Source organism: Thunnus albacares, chromosome 4 (genome assembly GCF_914725855.1).
Source record: "Thunnus albacares chromosome 4, fThuAlb1.1, whole genome shotgun sequence".
NCBI classification, from domain to species: domain Eukaryota; kingdom Metazoa; phylum Chordata; class Actinopteri; order Scombriformes; family Scombridae; genus Thunnus; species Thunnus albacares.
In genome coordinates this window covers 28491643-28518123 of record NC_058109.1, presented here as the reverse complement: position 1 = coordinate 28518123, position 26481 = coordinate 28491643, and the positions used below count along the sequence as shown (strand labels likewise).

The 26481-nt window shown below is 43.0% G+C and overlaps 1 protein-coding gene across 7 annotated transcripts; it reads right to left on the bottom strand.

Moving 5' to 3' along the window:
• Nucleotides 1–1354: 1354 nt before the first annotated feature.
• LOC122980488 (inositol hexakisphosphate kinase 2-like) lies at nt 1355–24735 on the bottom strand. Of its 7 annotated transcripts, none has more exons than XM_044348541.1 (8): nt 24642–24735; nt 20254–20321; nt 17161–17312; nt 6780–7703; nt 4655–4889; nt 3769–3953; nt 3141–3316; nt 1355–2912 (listed from the first exon to the last, which is right to left on the bottom strand). In XM_044348541.1, the coding sequence occupies exons 4-8, from the start codon at nt 7054–7056 to the stop codon at nt 2202–2204; spliced, it is 1584 nt and encodes a 527-aa protein (XP_044204476.1). In that variant the 5' UTR covers nt 7057–7703; nt 17161–17312; nt 20254–20321; nt 24642–24735; the 3' UTR covers nt 1355–2201. The 7 variants fall into 7 exon arrangements, with proteins under 7 accessions (XP_044204476.1, XP_044204477.1, XP_044204478.1 ...); XM_044348542.1 differs by having other exon boundaries at nt 6780–7304; XM_044348543.1 differs by lacking the exon at nt 17161–17312.
• Nucleotides 24736–26481: the final 1746 nt, after the last annotated feature.

Sequence of the window (26481 nt, the reverse complement as noted above, 5' to 3'; positions counted from 1 at the left end):
GCAAAGCCCTAGACTGACAACAATGTATACAGACCATGCTCAACCAATGACATGGTTGTTTTGCAGAATGTTGCCTGTTACAGTTAAGCCTCAGGAGCATCAGGTCATAAGAAACTTGATACCAAAGCCAAATAAAAATCATATAAGTTATGGGGGGAAAGACAGTTCTCAGTAACTTATACTAAAATTTGTAATTGACATGTTGTTTGGTTGTTTTTAGCTCATTTACAGCTATTCAACAGAGCTACTTTTTATAGGCAGTTTGAATCTGTAACACCTCATGGGACAACCTATCTACGTCCAAAACCCAGCAAGCATGTGACAGATGGTGAGTTGCGGGAGGTCACTATTTTCAGCATTAACTGAAACAAGCACAGTCTTCACAATATGATCTACTCTAACCAACATGTGAACAAAACAGCCTTGGGAAGTGTTTTTAACTGTGGCAGAATAATATTTCGGCCCTAATTTGACAAAAATAACAGAGTGACTAGCTGTAGGTGATGTAAAATTGATATGTCAAACATCAAAATATTGCTTGAAAAATGAGCCTGAAAATAAAATGGTGCTTTACTTTTCAGACTGATTTGACATCAGTGTGTCAGACGGATGTCTGTGCCAGTGGTACAGTACATTCCTGAGAGAGGACACTGAAATGGTAATGGCCCGTGCACACTGTTGACACAAGCCTGGGTCTGCTTAATGGCTCTTCTCCATGTGGACCGCTGCTGCTCCTCACACAGCACAGAGCCCGTGACTCTGAGAGCAGATGACTCGCCTTGTTCACTTCTCACTCTGTCTGCCTCAGACTGGTTAGGGGTGACCAGGACCGGCTGAGGCGGCTCAGGGTGCCGTCATCCTCCTCCTGCCAGAACAACCCAGTCTATTTTAACATCTCTGCAACGGATACATTCTAGTCTGAGGGGGGCAAGTTTATAGATTTGTTGGGGGAATCTTATGCCTTGGCTAATACTCCTCAACATCACAGGATGTATCTACAGCTATAGCCTGAGTTGAAAAAGGCAGGCCTCGCTCAGGATTGACATGTATTCCAGTTATTTTCCTGCACAGCAGGTGGTGGGAGAGGGCCTCGGCTGCCTGCTCATATTGAGTTGCAGTCCTATCATACTTTCCAAGGAATCTGTAGCGGTATTAATTAATCTTTCATCATGTGCTCGTACTGGCTAGGACACAAGCGTTTGCTTCATACATACATGCACACACCCTGGAACCAACCTTACATCCTGGACATTTGCATGAAATTTGACAGTTGCGACAATAAAATCTGTTTCGGTCTTTAACCCAATAACTAAAAGCTCCTGGACAAACAAACATGAAAGAACACACACAGATCTTAGCACAAACAAAAGTCTTTAATTTCTCCCCCAACAAACTGTGGACAACACAGATATACAAGATAGAGGTATCCAAACATGTTAAATAACAATATTAATTAATATCATTATTGTAACATTAATAACATGGAATGTAGTAATCTCCATTCACATTCTTTTTTGAACTTTTAGTTTATTTTATGAAACATGTCAAATAAATAAATAACTCTATAGCATCTGTCTGATACCTATATGAATATAGTCTCTTTGAGTGAAGATGAACAGGGAAAGAAGGATGGCAGAATGAACAGGCAAAAGAGAAGAACGAGGGTGAGCTCACTACCTTCTCTTCCCATCGACTCTGTCCTCATACATATACAACTCCTGCCCTCTCAGATAGCCCTGTCTCATTTTAAACACACACTTGTTCATGAGAATGTGTTTAAGTGCATGTTTATGTGTGCAAAATGCTGACACTTTCTTTGGAATCGGACACAAGAAAAACATTTCTACTGTCTCAGAATTCAAACTGCTTTTATTTGCTGCCTACCCTTTTTTTTCCTAAAGGTGAATTGGGTTAAAACAGAATGATGACAACGGGTAAATCACTGCATCAGTTACACAGATGGCTCTCCTATGTTACTTGCAGGTCTGTTTTGAACCTGATGACGGACACACACAACAGGAACATTGAGAAGCACCAACAGCAGAAACAGGAAGGGGGTCCAATCACAGGCCAGCTACAACAAGGTCTAATTTTGAAGAGGAGAGAAGAAACCTCTCCCCTCTTCTGTAGTCCAGTCCTCCTCTTTGTGTGTAATTGTGCCTCTGTGTCTGAATGTGTGTGTGTGTGTGTCATGTCAGTCTTCAGTCTGTGCTGTGGTTCTCCAGCTCGGAGATGAAAGTGATCAAGTTCTGGAGACCAAAGATGTACCCACTGTCCTGGCCCTCGTGGACCACGCTGTCTTCCCGGTAATGTCTGCAGGTGGTGTGGGCAAAGTCTATCATCCTCACATCCACCACAGGGCTGCGGGGGTCTGAGTGAGACAGGCAACCCGGGCTGACACCTGAGCTCCCACCACCGCCGCCGCCGCTGCTGCTGCTACTGCTGCTGCTGCCACCGCTGCTGCTGCTGGAGCAACTGTTGCTGCCGTCACTAGACGTGGAGGGGCTGTGAGGAAAACCAAGTGCACCCGCTACTTCACCCATCGCCTCCTCTTCTTCCTCCTCCTCCTCCATTTCTGGTTCAGCTTCCGCCTCCTCGTCCTCGTCCTCGTCCTCCTCATCCTCTTCTTCCTCAGAGAGGCCGTCCTCGGTGCGTCGGCGTGTGTGTTTTCGGTGGTGTGCACCGTCGTAGATGATGAGAAGGGAACTGGAGTAGAAGCGGTAGGATTCGCAGGCTTCCAGGGCAGCTTGCATGTCTCTCAGCCTGCGCAGCACCGGGGAGAGGAGTTCACGTCGCAGGCGCTGTCCACTGTGGAAGAACTGGAACAAAGCCTCCTTGAAGCCCGGGAGGGTCAGCTTGCGGCCGTGGTATTTATTCATGAACATCAGCTGGCCCGTATCAGACTGGTACACCTGAAGGGACAGAGAAATATGGACAGGTTGAAAAAACGTACACACTTCCAAGATGCAAGATGCTTCTAAACAAAAATTGGAACTGGAACAAAAATTTAGTTTTGAGGTTTTTGCTGGCTCATACAATAAATGTTATGTCTTTATGTGTCACAAATTGTCTTGTTCATTTTTGTGTAATTTCAGTCAACAACCATGGTATTTAGAGCCCAGTGTTGGCTCGCGGCCCACCTGCATGCCACAGAGGCGGACTCCTATTGAGGCTGATGTGCTCTGCTGGCACTTGCGGATCTGCATGGCCTTCTTCTCCTCCGATGCATCGTCTCCGTGCTGCCGTGTGCCCATCTTCAGGTCTAACACGCAAGGGACTGTGTGCCGCCATGTCAGGTTCTCTAGCAGGATGAATTCTGGGGAACTGAGTCAAGGAGGACAAACTGGAAGAACTGTGGCCATGTCTCTCTACACTTGTATCAGCTTCCAACTTAAAACAAGGTAAGAGATCAATCAGGATGGAAGCTTTTCCACAGCACACACGTATGTGCCAGTCACAGTAATATCAAGTCACTAATGGAAGTGCTTTAGAAACATGACTCCACAGGACAAAGACATTGATAGCTAGACATTGTATTAGATATCCAGCCTTGGTTACAGCCTTAAGCCACTGATAACCATGTACACATCTCCATTGCGTGCAAATATGCAGGCGTCAAGGTGTCCTAGTGGCTCAGTTGGCCAGGACACATGCCATGTCCTCTGGCCTGCTGCCTCTGTTGCATCTAATTAACATTTCTCAATGAACAATGCATCCTGTCTCAGTGATATTGAAAAAAAGGAAAGTTCTCAGCAGGTAAAAGGATACTGTACTGGTTACGGTGCTTGGCGTTCTCCTTCATCCTCTGCAGGTGCTGCTGGTGGCACTTGAGGCTCCAAGGATTGTGTTTGAGCTGTGGGACAGCGTTACTGTGGCTGCGCTCCAGTCGGTAGTAGAGCACCTCGGCCTGCTGCAGCCACTCCAGCTCCACATCCTCCTGTAGCATGTGCACACTGGACGGCAGAGGGATAGAGAGAGCTGCGTTAGTTTTACAGAGAAGTCAGGAAGAAAAAACACACTCCTTCACTGCTACTGTGCATGTGTGTGTGTGTACATACGCGTGCTTGGTTGGTAAGTATGGCAGCTGTTATAATGTATAAAAAGAGGAGCCAAATGCAATAGCGTCTTTCACTCACTAACACCCCTCCATTCATCCTCCTTCCATCCTCCACCCTCAAGCAGTGTCATCCTCCTAGTTGTTTTTCCACTCCTTAGGTCAGGGCTGACTCAGTAAAGTCTTACGTTTGTGTAAACGCACATACATGCATCTATTGCCATTATGTAACCCTAAGGCTGTGACACTCCCTCTGGTTGCCAAGGCCACGGATCAGCCTCTCGCAGTATTTAGAGTCCATTTTGCCTTGGGTTGTATGTGTAAGTCAATGTGTGCATCATCAGTCGAATAATGTGAGTCTCCAGACTACAGCTTTAGAATTCATGGAAAACGAAAGATCGCTTTAAATATATCATGGTTGTGTAACAGTTCTGGAGTGTTCAGTGCATCATCTGCCACTTTCAACTTATTCACTTTCAATTTACATGAGCCTTGGTATCAGTGTGAAAGTGACTCACTTTGTCTCCGCCTGTTGATGCTTTGACTACACCTTCGATTTTATCGTGAGTAATGGGTCCCTGAGGGTTACTTTTATCTCACCTCTTGTCCTTGTCTTTGCGGGAGTGGCGGCTTCGGCCATCTTTGCTGTAGTTCTCGCTCTCCACGAACAGTGAGGATGTCATCATTTTGCTCCACTTGAGCATCTTGCTCTTGGGCTCGCAGTCGGCCGAGGGGTCCTTGTTCTCCAGATCGGCTGCTGGGTCACTGTGGAGGGGGTAAGCGATGAGGCAAAGGTTCCCTTCTTCATCCTCCTCGAAGCTCACTGACACCACACCTGAGACGAGGGCAGAGAGGGAGACAGAAGGACATGTTAGACGTCTATGTCATGGAGAAGTGAAGAGAATATGTCTCTCATAAGGTAACAAAACACAATTAAGCCGATAAGATAAAACAAGCTCTCAAGTGCCAAGCATCTCTTATCCCCTTCTCGTTGCTTTTTGCAGAAGTTACACTTACAGAGTAGTCTGAGTTTACACCCACATCTCTTTGAGACATCTCCTCCAACAATACCTGGTAATGACTATGACAGACAGAGAGGATATGACAGAGATACTGAGCTCTCAAAGCAACACAGAAAAGGACATAATGAAGACACAAAAGAAGAGGAAGAGCTGGTCTAATATAATATACAAACACACAGAATGCTCTCCTAAGCAGGTCTGATGCTAGAAAGAAAGCAGCCCAAACACAAAAGACACAAGGCTACGAAGCTGAAGTCAGAATACTGTTTATTAACAACAATTTTATCTCACACAAACTTTTGTGCAATTAACATATATATCATACAGAAACCCCAAAGCATCACCACACACAAAAAGAATGAAGCTACTAGCTTCAGCTCCAGACAAAAAGCACAACAAATAAGAGTCAGCATTGCAGCAAAAGTCCAGAAGATTCCTGACGCCTCCAGAGCTACATTACAGTCACTCCAACAGCAGATTTATATTTGCACAATTGTATCATAAACAGCCACACCCCTTTAAATCTCATCCCATAATATGGCTGAAGGAGAAGCCAAGATAAGGTGAAGGAGAAGAGGACTGAAAGAGTAAATGAAAATAAAGATAAAGAGGTGAAAATGCTGACATGGAACAAGAAGGCCCTGTTGGCAAAGACAAGGCTGGCAAAGCAAGAGAAGAAAGACTGATTGTAATACCATCCTGTGATCACATGGTCGACTCTGAATCAGTTTCCTTGTACCTCAGTATTTTGGAGGTGAACATTAAAAGCATCAGTGGGGCTTTTAGGACAATCAGAGGAAAGTGACTGCTTTGTATTGCCTTTCACTTCTCCGCTGGGGCCACAAAGGAAACAGCTGCACTGGCCCATGAAGGAGATGTGCGGCAGTAGAAGGGGATGGAGAATGATAAGGACACAGAGGCAGGGGGCTTCTTAGGACCCGGCAGATTCTTATTCTTCACTCTTGCTACACATCGCTCATTGAGTTTAACCTCTCCCAAGCTCTGAATAAATGATGACAAAAAAAACTCAAGAGCCTGTCAAAGTAAGTTTGATAGATGTACAGTGTGGCTAGACATGTAAAACCAGTCCAACAGTCTCTGTTTGCTAATATCACTCACAGTGCTTAATTTTCAAAGACCTAAAGAATGTGCGGAGGAAGGGAATCCGTCAGGTTTGTTTTTGTGAAGCCCTGTCTATGTTGGCCTCTTCAGGTGACCTCGTGGTCTCTCTCCGGCAGCTGATTGGATTTCTGAATATGATCGAGGAGAGGTCTCACTTTGTATCCTTTTCACCAAGCTGGCTGTGTGTCAGGAATACAGAAGATACAGAAGCTCCCACCTTCTCACCAGACTTACCTGTGTTAGTAGCACGCCAGGACACCACAAACAGGTGTCCTGTTTGCTAGAGGCCCACTTCCACTCTCTGCTGCAGTACCCTCCTGTGGAATGATGTGGTAGTGCTGCTACTGGCAGACACCTAGAAACAACTCTTGAGCAGGGGCAGGGAGCTCCGTTTCCTAAAAATCTCTGCAATCTTCACATTTTGCAACTAGCTGCACAAACGCAAGGCATGTATGAAAACATCTATTCCCACCTGATTTTCACAAAGGTGTACATAGAGCAGTAGAATAAAGAAAAAGAGACGCATACATAACAAAACACAACAACAACAGCAGAGATTAGAAAGGGATAGTTTTCATTACCTCTATACTGGGGGGTAAACTTCCTCATTGCAGCAGGCAGACTCTTGTAGAATTGATGTTCGCGGGGGATGAGGGGCTTGCAGATGGTCTGCTCCCCGAAACGCAGGACACAGGAATGTCCCCCCACCTGGTGTACGAAGGGCTCAAGCATCACCCCTTTCTCCATGTAACACTGCTGGTGCTGCAGCTGGTGCTGCTGCTGTTGCTGCTGCTTTTGCTTTTGCTTTTGCTCTGCATCCATGGCCTCCTGGGCCTGAGCCTCCACAGCCGGACTCATCCTCCTCTGGCCCTGACCACACTACCGCGGGCATTAGCCTCCTCACGCACGCACACACAATGTGGTGGGGGCCCTATCTGGCAGGGACACACACACACTCACTCACTCGCACACTGCAGATCCTGGCGAGGACTGGTCCTGGTATCTTGCATTAAGATTGCAGGTTTATTCAAATTATTCCCACGATGTCTTCAGAAGCCGTTGTTGTGATGTGATCTGCGTGTTCGTCTGTGCAGTCGGGGATTCAGCTGGTCGAAAACAAAGGACAGGAAGGAGGAAATAGAGGAGAAACAAAAGAAACAGCTCAGGTTTAGTGGATGTTTAATTCCTTTTTATCTTCTTGTCAGGTAACTCGAGCAGAACCAGAAAGCCCTTTTATGTCCTTTGAGTGTTGAGGTTGAGACTAGTGCTGCAGCGGCAGGATAAAGCAAACAGAGACAGATCCTGCTTGTGCCTCTGCTGCAGACTGAAAGCTCTCTGACAGCTGAGAGCTGGCTCGAGACTGGTAAAGCTCTCACAAGCCTGACAATCGGCCCGCCCACATCACAAGTAATCCACCAATCAGGAGCATTCAAAGCAGGTTGTTGGGTGGTAACCCTTCCAGGGAAAGGAGCAAGCAAACAAAGACGGTGGTGGGAGGGGGGAATCTGGGGGAAGGGAGAGAGGAGAGAAGAATAAAAACAAGGAGGGAGGACGAAGCTGAACTCAGCTGTTTTTCTCTCTATGTGACAGCCGTGTTTTAACAACCTGACAGAACAAGCAGCACTATTTCCTTTTATAAAGTGAGGTATAAGGAAAGGAACAACAGAACACAGCGAAGAACGAAACACAGAAACTAAGCAGTAATGCAGGTGCTGACTGACATGAAGTTCAAAACTCATGAGCAGGAGTCAGATATAAATAAAATAGTTACTGTACAGAAATCCTGGCCTGAAAAATAAACAAGCTTTGGCAGGTTCTTCGAATGCTGATTTTTTTGTACCATTCTTGGATATATTTTTCACACATTTTACATTGCAAAACACAGGTTTTGTTTGATTTTTGATTTTGCTGGGGATTGCAAAGTCAAATATTTACAATTTTGTATTTACTTTCTCTACATACACCATAATCTACAGCTGTAGCAGCACTCAGCTAGCCAGCTAAGTACATATACCATGAGTGAGTAACATTTTGGTAGTCCATAATGAAGTGAAGTTCATACTAGTCAGAGTAAAGCCCACTTTAATAAGAATTTGAAGGATTTATAGAAACTGAAAGAGTAGAAGATGTACCTGGCAACAAAGGTCAGGATGTGGTGTGAAGAAGACAGAGTGGGGTGAGGAGGGGTGAGGCAGGGGGTTGCTAAGAGCTTGTGCTATAGCCAGAGTGGAAACTATAATCCTCATCTCGCACCCTCCCGGTCTTTCTTGACACCGATTATCGGAGCAGGCAAAATAACATCTGATAAACCCAGTGACTCAGTGCTGTCTCCATTCATGTGCATCCACCTTTAGATTGTTTGTGGGAAAACACAGAACGCACAGTGTATTATTACTAAAACATATGAAATGTTGATCAGTGTATAGTCGTCCATGTTCGTGGGCGTTAACATACTGTGTCATCCTGTGTTGTTGTGCATGTGTGTTGTTTATCCTTGTATGCCTTCACGCGTGTGTGTGTGTGTGCGTATGTACTGTACGTTACAGTCGGACACTGGCTGGTTGTGCAGGGACCAGAGTCAGAAAGCCCAGCACTAATCTCTCTAATCCTGCCTCTTGGAACACAAGAGGAAAATAGGCCATGACAAACAAGTAGAAAATAGCCACAGTTACACTTAAACACACATATACTGTACACCACACACAAACACTAAAGCTTCAGCGGGGTGGCCCCTGCAACTTCTGGGCGCTTCCTACATGCTCCCGCTCCAATATCTTTCATCAGTGGACACTTTACTGGATAGACCACACAGATCTCAGCTGGGAAAGCTCTCCTCTGTCAGCCCTGACTCTCTGAGATCACTTATTTGTATTCCAATATAGCTGCACACAACACAGGTGTTGTCACTGGCATAACATTCTGTTTTTGTTGTCAGACGGCTATTAAATCATGATTGACTGGGGGTAATGACTGCTAGCAGTAACCCCAGCATTGAGAGCCTTGATCAAATCCCTATTTTATGACCATGTGCTTGTCTTGCAATATAAACATAAAGCTATGTGAATGTCAACACCTGTATTTCCTGCTATATTAAAATTAGCTATCACAGAGAGACAGACAGTTGTGAAGAGGCCCGCACTAAAATCTGTCAGTGTCATTTATATCCACATTTATGGAAACAAGATACTTGGTATTTGAAGCTAAAACAGTTCAAGCACTCGTTAAATCTAACTGACATCCAAACACTTGGACCAACTGGCACAAACATAGGCAATCAAAAATGTAAATCAAACAAACATTTAAGTGATTTACTGTTTAAGCAATAAACCCTTAAATGTGTGGATGGGAATTTAAAAGGCGCATGATGGAACATTGAATCCCAAACTGGAAAAGAGATTTAGAAGTGTGAAGAGGAAATTACATTGAGACCAACAGAAAGAAATGTAGTGAGACGTAAGTGAAAGCTATGACCTTGATAGAAATGGGCCGAGCACAGCATGGGGCGGTAAGCGGGGGCTTTTCACAGTACTGCTGAGGTGTGTGCCAGTCATAAACAGAGACACTGAGATGTGCAGCCAACAGGAAGTTGGATTCCAGCCCCTCACCTTCACATAGCTTACCAGAGTCGTGCAGTTAGAGGAACGCCTCTTGACAACATCTGAGCTTTTTTAACCTTGACAAAAGGGAGAGGACGGATTTGAATCTATCTTACAAGGTATATCAGATGCCTTGTGTTTGCTCTTTTCTGCAGCCTGCTGATCGTAGGTCAGTCAGTGAGAATATCATCTACAACAGCAAGCAGGATATATTTAGGCTGGAAAATGAAACCCAAATCATTTTCATTCCATATGCTTGAACATTCAGTTGATCTAAGACTCTAGAAATATCTCTACTAAAATGAATTTGAATCCCCATAAAATGCGCAATATATATATAACTCTACAGAGGCTCACTTGAGGGCTAGAACCTACTCCATTATGCAATGGGAATTATCCACACATAGTGGATGTCACCAGTCCATCACATGGATAACAGACAGACCAACCATCACCTTTTCATTGAAAGCATAGCTGAGGTTCATTCTTATACCAGGATCTCGATTCTTGGTACTTGACCTTTGTCTGTAGCTGTGACCATGGAAATCATATGAATTATGAAGGAAACAGCAGCTATAGGTTAGTTAAAGAGTGACCCTAAACACATCTTTACTGGGTCTTTCATTCTTACCAGTTTCTTTTGCCAGTGTTTTTGCTAGTTTCATTCTTTTGCAAAGCTGTTTCATTGATTAGAATTGGTCATTTAAAATCAAGTCACATGTCAAGGTCACCACACAGGCATGTCTTTGGCTTGTACGGAAAAAATTGCAGCATGGAGGACACAAAAACTGATGAGAGGAGAACTTGAATCCATCCTCCAGAACTTATTGTGCATGCTAAACCCTAAGCCTAAGTCACTGTGTCACCTCCAGTACAATGTTTTACCCTGTGTGTTACCTCATGCTCCATCTTCAGTGTTAATCAGAGTCAAAGCCTTGCAGACAACTGTCTCAACATTCTCACCGTGATTAACACGTTCACTGAGATCAGAAGGCTCACTTAGTGAACTTCATCTCGTCAGCTTTTATCTACAAACAGTAACAGTGCAGCAAAGGGGACAGAGTGAGAGCAGGTATGTCACTCAAGTTATCAAGTGGGTTGATGTTACATCGAATCAAGGCCGCAGCAACTCCACAGGGCTTTACAGCACGTTCAGGCGTCCCAGAAATATGATCGGCAGATCTGTCTGTATTCAGAGGACGCCTGTGCTGCAGGATGGTTGGAGGTTAGGGGGGTTTCAGGAAGGAAAAGAGGGTGATGTTAATCTTTTGCACTTGTGTGGCCATGGACATTGGAAGAAGAGGGTAATATGGAGGTGCTGAGTAAATTTAGATATTAAACAGATGATGAAGATATGGACGCATTAGAAGTGAACATGAAAGGCAGAGTAATAAAGGGCACACGCACGCACGCACGCACGCACGCACGCACGCACACACACACACACACACACAAACAAAGGTATTTATTCATATATATATGGACAGATGTATTGCATGGTTCCTACCTCCAGAACAGTAACTATCTTATAAATACCTCCAATAAACACTACGTGTCCTCAGTTCTCAGAACCAGCTTGTTTGTGTTTTCGTACTGTCGACCTTATCTCCTCCAAGAGCCTTAAAAGATTTAGGATGAGACAAATAATCTGAATGAGGTGGCATGAGTCTGGATTTACCTGGACCTATTTACGCACTGGCCAAGGGGAAACGTGCGTAGACACATTGACTCATATTCATGTGAGCAGAACACTCAGCAGCCATGAGGATCACACACGCACACGGGCGGAAACAGAGCGACAGTGCATACACAACAATTCCTTACTAAGACACAAACGAGTAAACACAATCACACACAAACACACACGCTCTACCTCTGTTACCCTGGCACCTGGTGCGAAGCAGTGGAAAAAGGCTGATTTTACCTGTGTGGTGAATTGTGGGATCATTTTCTAGACTGATCACCTCATATCATACCAGATAAACCAAACAAACCAAATCATCAGGGGTCACCAAACACACTACGTCTCCACTAAAAATATGCCAACATGTTGTTGGCAACTCAGGCTGCGACATAACTATTAATACACAAAGTCTGTTCCAAGAGACAAATAAACACAGGGATCATACACAGGGGAAACAATTCAGTGGCTGCCACCGCAGGCCAATTGGGCAGACATAGAGGTTGTCACAGTAAGTCTATGCTTAGGACTGTATGGTGATGATACGAGTGATGCTTGCCTGTATTTCGATACCATACAAGATAAAACTATGAATTCTGACAGAGGGGCAAGACTGTGTATGATAACTGTGTACATGCATGTGTGTACGTGTGAGCAATGAGTGGAGGGTTATCAGTAATGAGGTCATTCTACACTCACACCCATCCTGGAGCTGTTTCCTGTCTGACATCTCTACTCTCTTCCTGAACAGGGAGGTTAAAGATGCTAAATATGACAAAGGCAGATGAGACAGAAAATGAAGCAGATATGGGTGCCGTGATAAAGAGGCAAAGCAAAATTATGATGAAAGGAATACACAAAGATTTTGGCCTGCTTATCAACCTAATTAACTCTTAAATGAGAAGCGCAGTACCAAAATTATCCCGATGTCCTCAATAAATCATTTGCAAGTATGGCGAGTAACTGTGGTGAGCTATTCTAAGGATAGAGGATGTTGTATTGCTGTACAGATTGTCAAGCCCCTTTGGGCTTTACAGTGATGAAGGAGAGGGTGGGTCAGGGTGATAGGTATGGAACTGGAAGAAATCTAACTGGAGCAAGCACAAGATTGGGAGAAGGGCAGGATTAAAGCTGTGAGTATCAGAGGAAAGGAGGACAGATAGAACTGGTTCTGGAGGGCACCATTCCCCTGCCAATGGTAAGCTACATCACATTAATTAGCCAATTATTTAGCCTCGCAACAATGCCAAGAGCAAGGGACACTCTTCTAATTATATATAAATTGGTAGAGCGCCCCTAAAAACCCTGTCTGTATTTAAAACACATTGGTCTTTTTTGACTTTAAAAACAACACAGGGTTGACAGTGCTTCTCTAAGGCTGTATAAGGAAATCTTCCTAGTATCCGATAATCCACTAGTACTGCCAAAGTCTGTGACTGGATGGTGAGTCATTGAACTAGGAGAGTACTAATAAAGCTGCAAAGCTCAGCGACGCTGGACAGGAAATAAGGATGTGGATGTCACACACTTCCTGGACTTAGGCTTTGCCACACACACTTGAACTGTCCACACCTCTCAGAATCATTAGACAGCTGGCTGCGGTCCACTGACACAATGCAGTCCAGCAGCTCTCGTCTGGCAGAGAACTGTTAACGGGTTCTTGCCCCTATTGAATGCCTCGTACACAATGTGGCTTCAGTGCTACGTTTTGGGAAAGGCCCTTCATTAACTGATGGTGATGTGAGGCACATCGGCATTGCTATTATAGAATCCTTCAAGATTTCGCCTATTGAAGTAAGAATTGTACAGTGACATTAAACCCATGCTCCTTAAGTTGTTTTGGTTCTGGTATCCTCCTCATACAGGCCTGGACTGGCCTGTTTCCATGTTCCTCCTCTGCAGCTGAGGAAGGTCATAGGGCATTGGCTCACCCCCACTCTTTGGTTCAGTTTCTAGGGAAGCCACACAGACAGGACAGCAGAGAAGTCTCTTCTCTCCCCCGACAGCCTTCTGGCTTGTTTGGAGAAAACCTTTGGCCTCCCAGACCTCGCTCAAAAACAAATCTGTGATTCTACTCTGAGGAAAACAAGTTATTCTCATCACAAAATCTGGCAGACTTCTGCGCAGCCAGTGAGATTCAGAGTCCTTTTCCATGAACAGAAAAAAGGAAACAAGAGATGTTACAAGAGTAGACACATTATGATATAATGCCAGTGTCTCATTAAACACAAGCCCACGATAAGATACAGTCCATTAAGTGAGACTTTGATATAGTTGTACAGTTTTCTTAATGTTAGACTAGCCTGGACCAAGCCAGGCTATGGGCAGGTAAAGGTTAGGTCAACCCCAGATATCCATTATAGTCTCACATTTGGCCTGTGAGTTGGGTTACACTCTGTTAGCAAGTGATACCTGTTGACATATCAGTATCACACGCACCAAGTCAGGCTCCTTACTCTGCTGTATTGGGGCTGAAGCCCATGTTCTGTTAATCTTATAGATAGGGCTCTTGACATAGTTGTATGTCAATGGCACTCAACACCCCATCCATGGCTTCACATGCAGGACTGTAGCACCAGGAACACTTGAAGGCTTGCCAGAAGAAACACAACACAGCAACATACGAGCAGATGCTGCAGTTTCAAGGGCAGGGGGCCAGGGGCATACCTGTTTGTTTTCTGAGTGCAGTATCTGTGGCATTACCTCCCTGTACTAATTAATCTCTACAGACACTCTTGCATCGAAATCTGGCCTGAGTTGCCATCTCACACAGTATCTAGCAGTCCTTTGCATTTTAAATGTCAGAGGAATACACAAGCGGCACAACAACTGCTCTGATCGCTCAATATTAAACACCATTTAAATGTGCAAACAATTAGAAAAAAAATGTGAATCTCTGAATCTCTCTCTAAATAATAAATTGCATGTTCACTGGTCTGATATTTGCAGATATTGACTGTGAATGTTCATTTTGAATGTTACCTGTATTTTTTAAATACAAAAACATTTTTAAACATACAAGAGTTTTAAAGAATTGCCATTTGATGCATATGGTGAGTTATAACTTGTTTCAAATATTTATGTACAACTGAAAGAGATACAGGGCTAATACTGCATTGGCTGTGTAACAAATATATAGATGTGATGCTGAAAATCTGCTAATAGCACAGAAAGTTTAGACTGAGTGTGGCCTCCTTGCAGATAAGAAGGAAATGCTCTTGAAGAAAAGGTTGAGCACATTAAGGATGTTGTGTGGAGGAGAACTTCAGCAATGTCAATGAGACATAATAATCAAAGCAGGCACCTCTTTCTTTTCAATTTGACACCAGAGGCTCACATATCAGAGGTTCTCATGATACTGAGTCACCGAGTGTGTGTGTGTGTGTGTGTGTATGTATGTATATATGTGTCAATACAATATATACATCCTTGACATTTCCTCACCTCAAAAATGTGTCAAGTTCCACCATCCACTACCCCACGTGAGGTGACTGGTTTGAGGGCCGCACATCTCTCACACCAAATATAAACACACTCACCTCGCTTGCCATAAATAACAGCACTCATACACCTTATCGCATACTATTAAAAGCTAGGCACTGACATAAACACAATGGCATGCCTACAGTGTAACTCTCCAGACCACCAGCTCTTTCCAGACATTCACATTGTTGTGCATAGCCAAAGAGAATTTGGATGCAGCTATTACCCAAAAAGGAAAGGCCACTGCAATGGTGACAGCTCACTGTCATATCCTGTGTGTCTCTGTTTATGTCATTACAAAGATGAAATAGAGCCATACTCACAAAAGAGCCAGGCATTTCATATAATAAAAAATATGAAGACAAAAGGAAATATGAGAGGAAACTTGATGAGGTGAGATTGAGACAATACAGGAAAAGATGAAGGAGCAAGGAAGAAAGGGATTGTGTAGTGGGAGAATGAGCTGAGCCAATATGGGAAGGACTTGAGGAAATATGAAGCCATGGCTTGAAACTGATATCATCATATTAAAAGAAATGCGATCATTGCAGTTAGAAGACAAGTAACTGCTTCATCCAGGACACCCAATACTGTAAATCAGCTCAGCCTGCAGAAGGCAAACCGTCTCCCGCTGACTGCTGGCCAGATGAATATTAATCCTTGGAAAAAGCCCACACACGTGCAAAAACATAACACGGTAATATAAGGCTCTAAGACGGAGTACAGTTCCAGAAACTTAGAGGCTTGGTGCAGACTGACCTCTTGTAAGTGCACATACTGTATTCTTTACATGCACATACACGCTCACACGTGCACACACACAAATAAAAGCAGGCACACGCACACTGTCACACACGTGGACACCCTCCTGAAAGTTAGTAAGTCTATGTAATGTAACAGAAATGAGAGGAGCTTGGGGCTATCAAACAGAGTCTTGTGTACTACTGTGATACTGTGCGCTGGATGGTTTGATTCTGCAGTCCTCTTTGCTTGCAGTGCAGCCTGAACTCAGCATCTCAGCACAAGGAACATAAAACAGACCTATGACCAGGATGGGAAAGAGCAATCAGTTACCAGCCAAATGCTTGTAGGTATTAGATGTATGTTTAGATTTATTTGTTTATCCCTTCCTGACCTACTTTATCTGGCAACTTTACCAAAATTCAATTGCATATCAGGTTACTTTCTTTTCCTAGTGATATTTTAACTCCTTCTGTCAAATATTCTTGCTAAAAGTAATGTGCAATAATGTATACACTGTAACACAAATCAGTAAAACACTAAAAATAGATGATTTATCCTTGTCCAAAGCATGTATAGAGCTTTATGATATTATTCCATATAATTTTAATGGAAACCAAATATGGCATAGTGAGCACTGAAATTGTAAGTAGGTCAAAAAGCAACCCTGTGGCCACCCACAGCACCTATCAAAATGTAGGGAGAAGCACCATTATTAGTGAGCCTTATGGTGGATGTTTTATGTGGTATTTCAACACCAGTATGACAAGAGAGGGTAACTGGGAAGAGGCACAAAGCTCCAGTGTAGTACAGGTGAGAAAACAGTAGGGAGACTTGTAGTGAGGCCTGTGATGAAATGCATGGTGTGTTTACAGACTGTGTGGGTAGGGACGTTGGCTGTTGATACAAAGCGGTGTGGGCTGCATTGGCAGCAGTGCAGCATGTTTGTGTGCCATAGACTGCTCTGCACTGCAGTGCTTGTGTGTGCACGTGAGGAAGAGCGCACATGTCAGAGGATTACAGAAGAGCCCATCCATATCCCCCTCTGAAGACCCCCCCCCCTTCAGACAAAATCTACACCCTTTGCTGCACTAATGCAGCCCTCATTTCTATCCCTTTGTCAAGTGAACATCCAGTCCTCAGTCTTCCCCCAAATAGCAGCATTTATCCGCCATAATGAGCACTTCATCCCCTCAAACTGGCGGTCTACCCAGCAATTTGACATAATTTAGACAACGTTCAGTCCAGTACAGCTGACATTTAAAGAACCTCTGTACTTTTGGAACTTCCTTTTCTGGACAGTCTTTGGTCTCAAACTGTGCTTTTTCCATCCATCACCTGCAATCCACTGCAATAGCCTCCCATTAACCTCTCATCACCTAGTTCTGTTAAAATTTAGACACCTTCTCAACTCTCCTTCCGTCACTCCGTCTCTTTTTCCCCTGAGATAGAGTTCTGTACCTGGATAGTGAGCAGTGCAAGTGATAGATAAGCAGGGTGGTGGAGAGGGCGCGAAGACTCCTGGGGTTTGGGGTCCTGGGGCTGATGATGGTTTCTGAGTGGGTGCTGATGCGAAAGCTTGGCCTTGTTCCAATGGATTGAGTGAAGAACACCTGAGTCCCGCAGAGAGAGGAAAGAAAGGACAGCTAAACGATGTGCAGTGGAAAAGTACTGTAGCCTCTTCTGCTTAACACTGCCGTGAGGGAAAAGAAGAGTACACACCTGCAAGCAGAACATATACACACTGTCCACTCCCCTGTTTTTCACTCTAATCCAATAGGAATTTGCAAAAAGCAACAAAGACAAATAATAAGTGCCCTGGAGATGCAAACAAGCTGAAATTTGCAGGTCTTCTATCTAGGACTGGCTGAACAAAACTGGTGTGGCTGGAACCACTTTCAGAGTCCAGGTTGGTTATTTTTTCTACTAGGGATTGTAGAGACTAAAATTTTCCTATTGAAGATCTAAAGTGCCTCTGTTTTCTTAAGGCACACTGCCGTCATGGATAGCACAAGAAGCATGACATTCAAGGTACATGCGTAGCATTTCTGTGGCCCCATATTAGTCAATCGTGAGGCAAATGAAGAAACCTATATGCCTTTTTGCAGCATGTTACCTATGAAAGTGTGGCCTGTAAACTCAGCCAAAATATGTACATGCATTTTCACATTATGTGGTTGAACCATAGACTGTAAAAAAATAATGGACGTGGCCACCGTGACGTCACCCATAGACACAGAGCACGATTAAGACCCACCCATCCCAGAGGGGAAAACAATTAATTGCTCTCCATTGACTTATATATATTGCATAAAGGTGCCTCCTTGTCATTTCAATCTATAAGCAAACAACAAAAAAATGCCTAAAAGCTGCTGTGTGTTGGGATGCACTACAGAATAAAGAACCCAGAACTAAGTCTTTATAAGCTGCCGAATTCAAAAACTGAGCTTTTAAGAAGACACAGGGCTGTGTTCCATGCAGTGGAAGAGGCAGACCCGAACTGTTACTGCAGGGTGCCTGCAGCTCAAAAACCTCTGTAAAAATGACACATATACCTGCACATGTTGCTAGTCACAGAGGAAACACATAAAAGTAAAAACAGAAGAGCTGTTCAATTGAAAGGTATGTGGTCTTTGTAATAGACGTTTAAATCACAGTTGTACAGTTGTGCTGTCCCTACTGTAGATGTGATGTCAGCCCTTGCATTCATGTATTGCATCTTAATGTTACAAGTTTCAGCATATGCTACAAACTACTTTTTTCTCTCTGGTAGACGTAGGGTGCCAAAATAATCCACTGACGTGTTGAAATCTAACATTTATAGCAAGATACACACATTTTGATAGCATTTAAGCTTTTGGTTGCATATTATGGCACTGATTGTTTTCCCCTCTGGTGGGCATGGTTTTCAGAGTATGACAAATTGCACTCTGTCTCTATTGGTTTGTAGACTCCCGTTTTCAAGCCTCAACTTTGGCATTTTGACTGTCGCCATCTTAGTTTTTTGGAGCCATTTGAAGAGAGGGTGGAGGTGACCCTAACGCTAGCTGCTAGCTTGGTTAGCACATTGCATTTATGGTCTATGGTTAACTGTGACAATGCTAATGGTAATGCTAATTTTGGCTAGTGAAAACCAGGCTTAAAACAAAATGTACTTGACCCTCTAAGAAGCTGACTCCTTAGAGGGTCTTTTAGTACAAGTAAACACTGAACAAGACTTTTTAGGTGACCAAAATGTTACAATTAACTTTCATGAACTGAAAACACAGTGAAATAGCGACAGCTATGTCTATACTACTATTCTAACGATACGTAACCAACATTGTCAGTGTGGTAGCGACTTGTCAATCACAAGGTAGCCACACCCTAAAGCATACCCTGCTTTATCGTCCATAATTTACAAAATGAACATCATGCTGTATTGAAGAAGACTTGAAACTAGTTTTTGAGACCATAAACAAATCAGGAAAATGTTTACTGAGGTAATAAATCTAATGATAAGTAGGGTCATTTTCTCATAGACTTCTACACAATCAGACTTCTTTTTGGAGCCAGTGGAGTCGCCCCCTGCTGGCCATTAGAAAGAACTCAGGTTTAAGGCACTTCCGCATTGGCTTCAATTTTTCATACCCAGAGCTTGCTGCTTGGGTTGAACTGGAGTGTGCTCAAATGTGGGAGGTTTGACACCTAAATCTGAACGTGAGAAAATAACAAGGTTGCAGTCTTTAGTAAAACCCTACAATAATTAAACATTATTCAAACAATCATTCTCTAGTCCTCTCCAGCTTCTTCAATCTATAGCCTCAAACACAACACACTTTTATTTGGGCTACTTTAGGCTTATAGTTCCCCCTGATAGTTCAACAAATAAAAATAATTCCTGAATTGCGCAAGGTGTACATACATGAAGTGGCTTAAGACCTGAGGAGCCTACAGCATTACCTCTGTCACATCAGCTCAGCTATGATGCAAAATGTATGTTATGAGACATGGACATGCTGGTGGAAGTCTAACAGAAGGTCACATAGCTGTAATTTCTAAATTAGACGCAGAGCCTATCTCTCTGATGACTGCCTTGTGAGGCATTTATATCAGTCTTTAAACAGGGCGTACCAACTTTGTGCTGAACTCCATCTACAATGTCCAGCTCCCACTTATCTGTACTCAGAGCCAAGGCAACAACAGGGCATCCAAATGGACATTCCCCGCTGGTGTTTTAGTTACAATATGTTGGACCGTAGAGGGCTGGCTCATTTTCACCCCCCTGGTGAGGACATTTGCATCCACAGCTATGCATAGAAGGACACGATATATCTGATCCAGACTGTCTGTACCTCCCAGTCCAAACACTTACATAACACTACCATGACCTGTCCTAGTAACACTACATCTGAGACAGAGTCAGGGACCGATAGGGAGGAAGAGAATAAACCCAAAGGGAGGGAATGGGGAAGACGGGTTGCAGAGAGTAAAAAACAAGTAGACCAGTGGGTGGACAAGTATCAAAGAAGATAAGAAGTGGACAAGCAAGACTCCAGGGAAGTTCTTGCCTACCTGTAGTGAAAACACCTTTTGTCTGCCTTGGTATGCTCGAAGGACAACCCCTGCTAGGCTCTTTCCACCTGCAAAACACATAAAAACACATGAACACCACTTTTAAAGTCATGACTGTGCATATGTTGCTAAACAAAAGGTCAACTGGGTTAAACACACACACAGGCACAAACAAAACCAATCCCCAAAAATAGAAACTGTTTCCATGCCACTGACCTCTTCTACCTTGACAGTGTTTTCACCATGAAGGAGTTGCCAAAGTGCATTTCTTCAGAGGCCAAAGCCCACAAATACTCTCTCGACAAACCGGTGACAAATTAGAATTCACTCTGCCTAACTCTCTCATGCCCAGTAGAATGGGAACAGTATGTTCCTCAAACATAGCACACACACACACACACACACACACACATATACTGTACATAAACAGTGTCAGACAAGGCATGAGAGGTGCATGTGTGTGCAATCAGGCAAACAAATTTCAGAAAAAAGTGATGTCTGACTAATCAGATACAGAACAATGACAAGAGCAACGAGGCACTGCTCAAGTTCTGCACGTGAAATGCAGCTGAAGACTCCACAGGGAGAAACTAGGTCCCGCATTGGCAAAAATAGATAAAAGAGTAACTGGAGTGGACAAAGGGCACAGATTGAATTATCTAGAGGGAGAGAAGCCCTTGGAACAGAGTGATGTGAGACAGAGAGATGGAGAGACACTGAAGGGAGTCAGACGCCAGACAGACACAGATATGGATTCTAAATGAGATGGTAGTGCCAGCAACTGCTTAGACAGTCCAGTGATTGTGAGAACAGAGGTTAAATATAAACTCAGTAATCCCCCAACAAAATGGCACTTAATGAGACTCTGCCTGGATGGCAGGTTGTGAGCTAGATGGACTGAGGTGGAGGGAGGAATGGAGCTGGCAGAGGCTTAGGATTGTGCACACAGCCACTCAGAGCAGGTCGGCTACGCGTCGAGTGGAATGGATTCATGCTCAGTGCCTTCTCAATACCATGTTCAATGACAAATACCATGCTCTCCCTCTCTGTCCAACTGGTTTCCATCACATAGGCCAACAATCCACCCCATTGTTGAACTTACGGAACCATGCTTCTACTTTGAAACTTGACTCGCAACTACTAAGCAGAAAAATGAAGCCAATGAGGAGATTATCATATGCAGTCTCAGGATTAATACTTGTCACACTTTCCATGACTAAGAGATGATGACTAACTGGTAAGTCCCAGCCATGAAGGTGAATGATAGCCATGACAGTCCCCCCGTTGGATCGGGGTAAGTACCTGAATTATTCAGAAAGGTCAAAGAGGCGCTGCTGGCTCCAGGCCTAGGCCACACTTTGATACTTGGGCCTCAAATGAGGCGCAGACACAGTGTTACGTTCTCTCCCGACACAACCCTGATATGGTTCATCTCTTCCACATTCAGTCTCAAGTGTCTATTTGTCCCTATGTTTTGATCTCAGAGGAAAGCCCTTCTGTGTTGAGATATGGACCGAACTTTAATATACCAGCCCCTCCCTTAAGGCAAAGAGATATGGAGAAGCATTAAGGGATCGACATTCATACTACTTTATGACTCCCATCATCAAAGAGTATTTCTGTCACTAAGCCAATGCTTGTATGCCTTAAATTCAAGGTAAAGGTAAAGACCATGTCTCTATGACAACTTAATGTGTAGAAACCCATAAACTGGAACACTGAGAAATGCTATAAAAAGATAAATCAGCTCAGATACATATACATTAAAAACAGGTCCATTTTGTTAAAAGCACCTGGTTGGTTTCCAAGCTTGCCTCTAAATCCAAGTTAGCACAGTGCCAACAAAAATGGCAGTGTGTATGAGTATGTGTAACAAGAGCTCTCAGATCAGAGGACCAGGAGATTAACAGGGGCTGAATGATTGACTGCAAGAAGCTGCATGCCTAAAGGGAGCAGAGAGGGACAAGCTAACCATGCCGTGGCTGAAGAGCTATGGATTACACAATGATGAGAGGCACCAAAGAGACTGCTGTTTTGCCTCTGACAATGAGAGATACAGTGAATGTTTACTCCTTCTCAAAAATCTCATCTAATATTCATCTATAATGTAAAGAAAACACAAATGTCCATGGCATCCCTTTTAAGTATTTAAAAATACAACCTGTGTATGACCTGGCATGCATGTACTGGCTGTGTGCTTTGTTATCAGAGCATGAGTTTGACTTTCTGAACCTGTAGATGTAATGGGGCCTGGCCCATTATGGACCACCACTGAGAACAATTCTGAACCCATCCTTCATCATCATTGGTCCATTACCCTGTATGAACTGTCATCATGACAACAGACAAGTTATCAGTAGTCTCCCTCTCCCCCCAGAGTCTGTCACTACCACAGCAGGACACCATAGAAATCCACAGGTCAGGAGAGATCTTGCCCAGATATAACAAATCATCATGTACATCATCACATTCAAGGAAAAACAGTCTGTTTAACCTGTTACTCCTCACCTCTGCATATGACCTTATTTAGGCCTTATGCCACTTGCAAAGAGCTACAACAGGTTGGTTATCAAATAACTTTGTAATAAGTCCTCCCTAGTGTTTCCTTCTCAGTTTTATCCCTCACCCATTATGATGTTGGTTTTACAAAGGCATTTTACAGTGTGGTGCTCCCTGTGCACACATAAGCAATAGAGTAGATGGACAAATCCTACTTTTTGTCACAATCTGTGACACAGCAGTGTTAAACCTAATGTATTCATTTAAAACATATCAAGTTAATTTATTATAAAGGGCAAATTAAAACAGAGGATTTCGTAATGTTTTGATCTAAAAAAAAAGGTTAATGACCCTTTTAATTTCCTTTTTCTTTGAAAGTGCACCAAAGCTGTTTTTCCTGGCAATACATCTACATATTGTCGTGCTACTGCTGTTACACACAGTGAGTTTCCAAACCAACTTATTACATATCATTGTTTATTATGCAAAGTGTGTATTACTAATAGGAGCATTATATTAATGCTATGTATGACTAAACATGCTAGTGTGAGCATGCACACAGGCACTGTGGGAGATCGTGCGTCAGAAAATGAGAGGTGCCTGTGAAATATGTGGAGCTAAAATTTATCTTCAGCGAGAGGACAGCTTGTCATCATCCACGCAACCACCTGGCTTCAGTTTCCATTGACTCTGAATACTATAACAGCATGGTGGAGGCCAGCCAAGCCAGTCAAGGCCCCTCACATGTGGGGGAATCCTCACCATATCATGTGTTATATAAGGGCTAAAGAAGAGTCCTAAACATTGGAGGAGATCCCGTAGGTTTCTATTGGACTTGTGTGAAAAAGAGCACTGTTCACTAGTTGGAGTGAATTTTAATTAAATCTGCAGGATGCCAAATCAACCTCAGAAAAAAATCTAATGAATCTAATCACATGTAGTTTACCATTTGAAACCCATTTGGGAACAGTAGATACCAAATTGAATGCTTTGTGTAAGAACAGGCAAATGTGCAATTAGTTGATCAAAAGAAAATTAATTAGCAACTATTTGATCAATTGTTTAATTGATTTTGTAAGAAAATATTCAAAACATTTTCTGAAAGCAGCTTATCCAGTGTGAGGATTTGCCACTTTTCTCCGTTTTATGTCACTGTAAATTGAATATATTGGGGTTTTGGACTGCTGGTTAGATAAAACATGATATTTTAAGAAGTCAGTTTGTTACTCTGGGAAATGGTCATGGACACATTTAACTGTTTTCTGGCATTTTAAAGAACAAACAGAACAAAATCTCTTGTAGGTCCAACAATGCTAAAAATATCAGTACCTTTAAAGACACAGCCAAAGATACTTATTAATACAACAGCCAAACATAGCACACACTCAAACACTGGCAGAAGCGTGACGTAGTCACATTAACTGTAACTATGACCTCAGTCTTTCCCCATTACCACTGTGTTTCCCTAACTTACCTTAAACAGCTAGTTAAGTATTTTAGCTATCCATAGCCACACTTTACTGTCTTGGTAGTGTTTATTTGTGTTCTTTGGCCTTCTTTCATACCTGTGTCCATCACTCACACGCGGCTGATAACATTACTCAGATGGTTTTAGCTAGAAACTGCAGTTTTAAGAGTTAACTGTTAATGTCACACAAAGCAACGTTAAGTAACTAAATGTTTGCTCAGATTATCTAACGCTAACACCTGCTGGCTGGCTAGCGGTAACCTTGGTTACGCAGAGTAAATGGGGTAAATTAGCCAAAACTAGACGCTTCTCTTTTAGCAACGGAACATACTTTATACGTCCGTGAGCTGTTGGCGTTACATTGCAACTCAAGTTCAACTTCTACATTAGGCTGAGAACTGAGCGAGAAATGTAAAATTACCTCTTCGGCCACCCTTGCTTTACGGAGCCCACTTCGTTTTCAAGTGTGCATTTTCCGGTTGTGGCAACTGACTCTGATTGGCCCACTACTCCGGAAGTAGCTGTTTGGATGCCATGGCAACAAAGACGGTTTTCATAGCAGACACCACGGTGCTGATGTGACTAGTAGCAGCAGTAGTAGTAGTAGTAGTAATAATAATAATAATAATAATAATAATAATAATAATAATAATAATAATAATAATAATAATAATAGATTTAATGTATACCGCACTTTCCATTCATAGTGAAACTCAAAGTGCTAACGTACTAATAACACAGAGCACACAACATAAATAAAATGATAAGAGTTAATATTTTTTACAAGAGACTAGGGTCTGTGCTGCCCTCAGATGATTAGGTAAATAAATGTAGTAAGGCAGAACAGTTAGGTGGAAAATACCACGTTTTTACGATACGTGTACGTAAGTATTTCCAGTTTGTCAGACTTAATCCACACCTACTGTACATTTCAAAGGGACTTTCATTTGCTATGCATTGCAATGAAGTAGTCAGACTCAGCTCCACCTGGACCAGCCACATTATTAAAATTCTCCTTACAGACACATTCATATTTTAACACTGTAAAAGGAGGAACCATTCTTCACAGAAAGTGATTTTACTTTTAATTCTTAGTTAGTTCTCACACTTCTGTATGTCCATGTAAAGATGTATCCTAACTGTAGGAATTTCCATTATGGTATTGTTATCAGGAGCATAATTTTTTTTTTTTTTTGCTGTTAAGGTGTTGTTAGCTAATATGTGATCATCACTCACTGAGTCATTTTATCAAACAATGTTATCACTGTTGGCCGAGGGCGTAGGTTTGGTTTTAACTTTCTTATAACATTTATCATGGAAATCTATCATGTATCTAGTTTAAATATTAATTTTGCTCTCTTAATAAAATTAAATGTACAATATATATCTGTTTAAAATCAGATCAAAAATATCAAAGCTAAAGATAAAAACCTACGCCCCTGATTGTTATAGTGTGCATGAGGGACATTAGCAAATAAAGTCCCTCCTTCTGCTCTGTGCAGTGGTAGATTGAGGTGATCGCAGTCAGGTTATCATATCTTTATTACGGAAAAGTAAAAAATCATTTTGTTATGTCTACTATAACGCTCGAAGAAACAAGTTGCATAACAGGTCATGAACTGTGTGTGTCTGCAGAGAGAGAGAAGGGGGAGACAAGCAGGCAGGCTCCAGACAGATATCAATAGACAAATGCTTCAGAGGGACACTCAATCCTGCCAGCGGGATTTGCACTTTGTGTATGCATGTGTGTGAGAGAGAAAGAGAGAGCGGAGGAGGAGGGAGAGGAGGAAACACTTTCACAGTGTCAGAAAGTGTTTGCTTTCTGGACCTAACCTTACAGTGATTAGTTGTCTCCTCAGTTTATATGTATTACACAGCTTCTATTTTAAATTTCCTCATTTATTAGGCCTATGACAGATGGCAAGTGCCCCACCACTCATGTGAGAAAAAACACACACTGATGCGCCAGAGAAGAAGGAAACAACCAGCATGCTGAACACAATACTGTCATTGGAAAGTGTGACTGCTCTGACGACACATGTTGACGTGGTGCATTAGATAACCATCATAACCTCAGTCATTAACCCTTGTGACCTCTATAAGCCAAAGGGGAAAGGATATGAAATGTAGAAGCACATAAACTCGTGAATGTGATGCAAGCGTTGCATCAGAGGAGTTGTCAGACTGCGGCAGTTCACAGACAGAGCACGTAAAGTGGACTGATGCATCTGGCAGTGTCAATCTGCTGTGGATGATGTCAG

Excerpts from the sequence above, each read along its gene's own strand:
- LOC122980488 (XM_044348541.1), bottom strand. The coding sequence starts at position 7,056 with ATGAGTCCGGCTGTGGAGGCTCAGGCCCAGGAGGCCATGGATGCAGAG. Across the intron at positions 4,890-6,779 it reads GTTTACCCCCCAGTATAGAG|GTGTGGTGTCAGTGAGCTTC; the intron begins GTAATGAAAACT and ends CCCTCGTCTCAG. Across the intron at positions 2,913-3,140 it reads TCCGCCTCTGTGGCATGCAG|GTGTACCAGTCTGATACGGG; the intron begins GTGGGCCGCGAG and ends CTGTCCCTTCAG.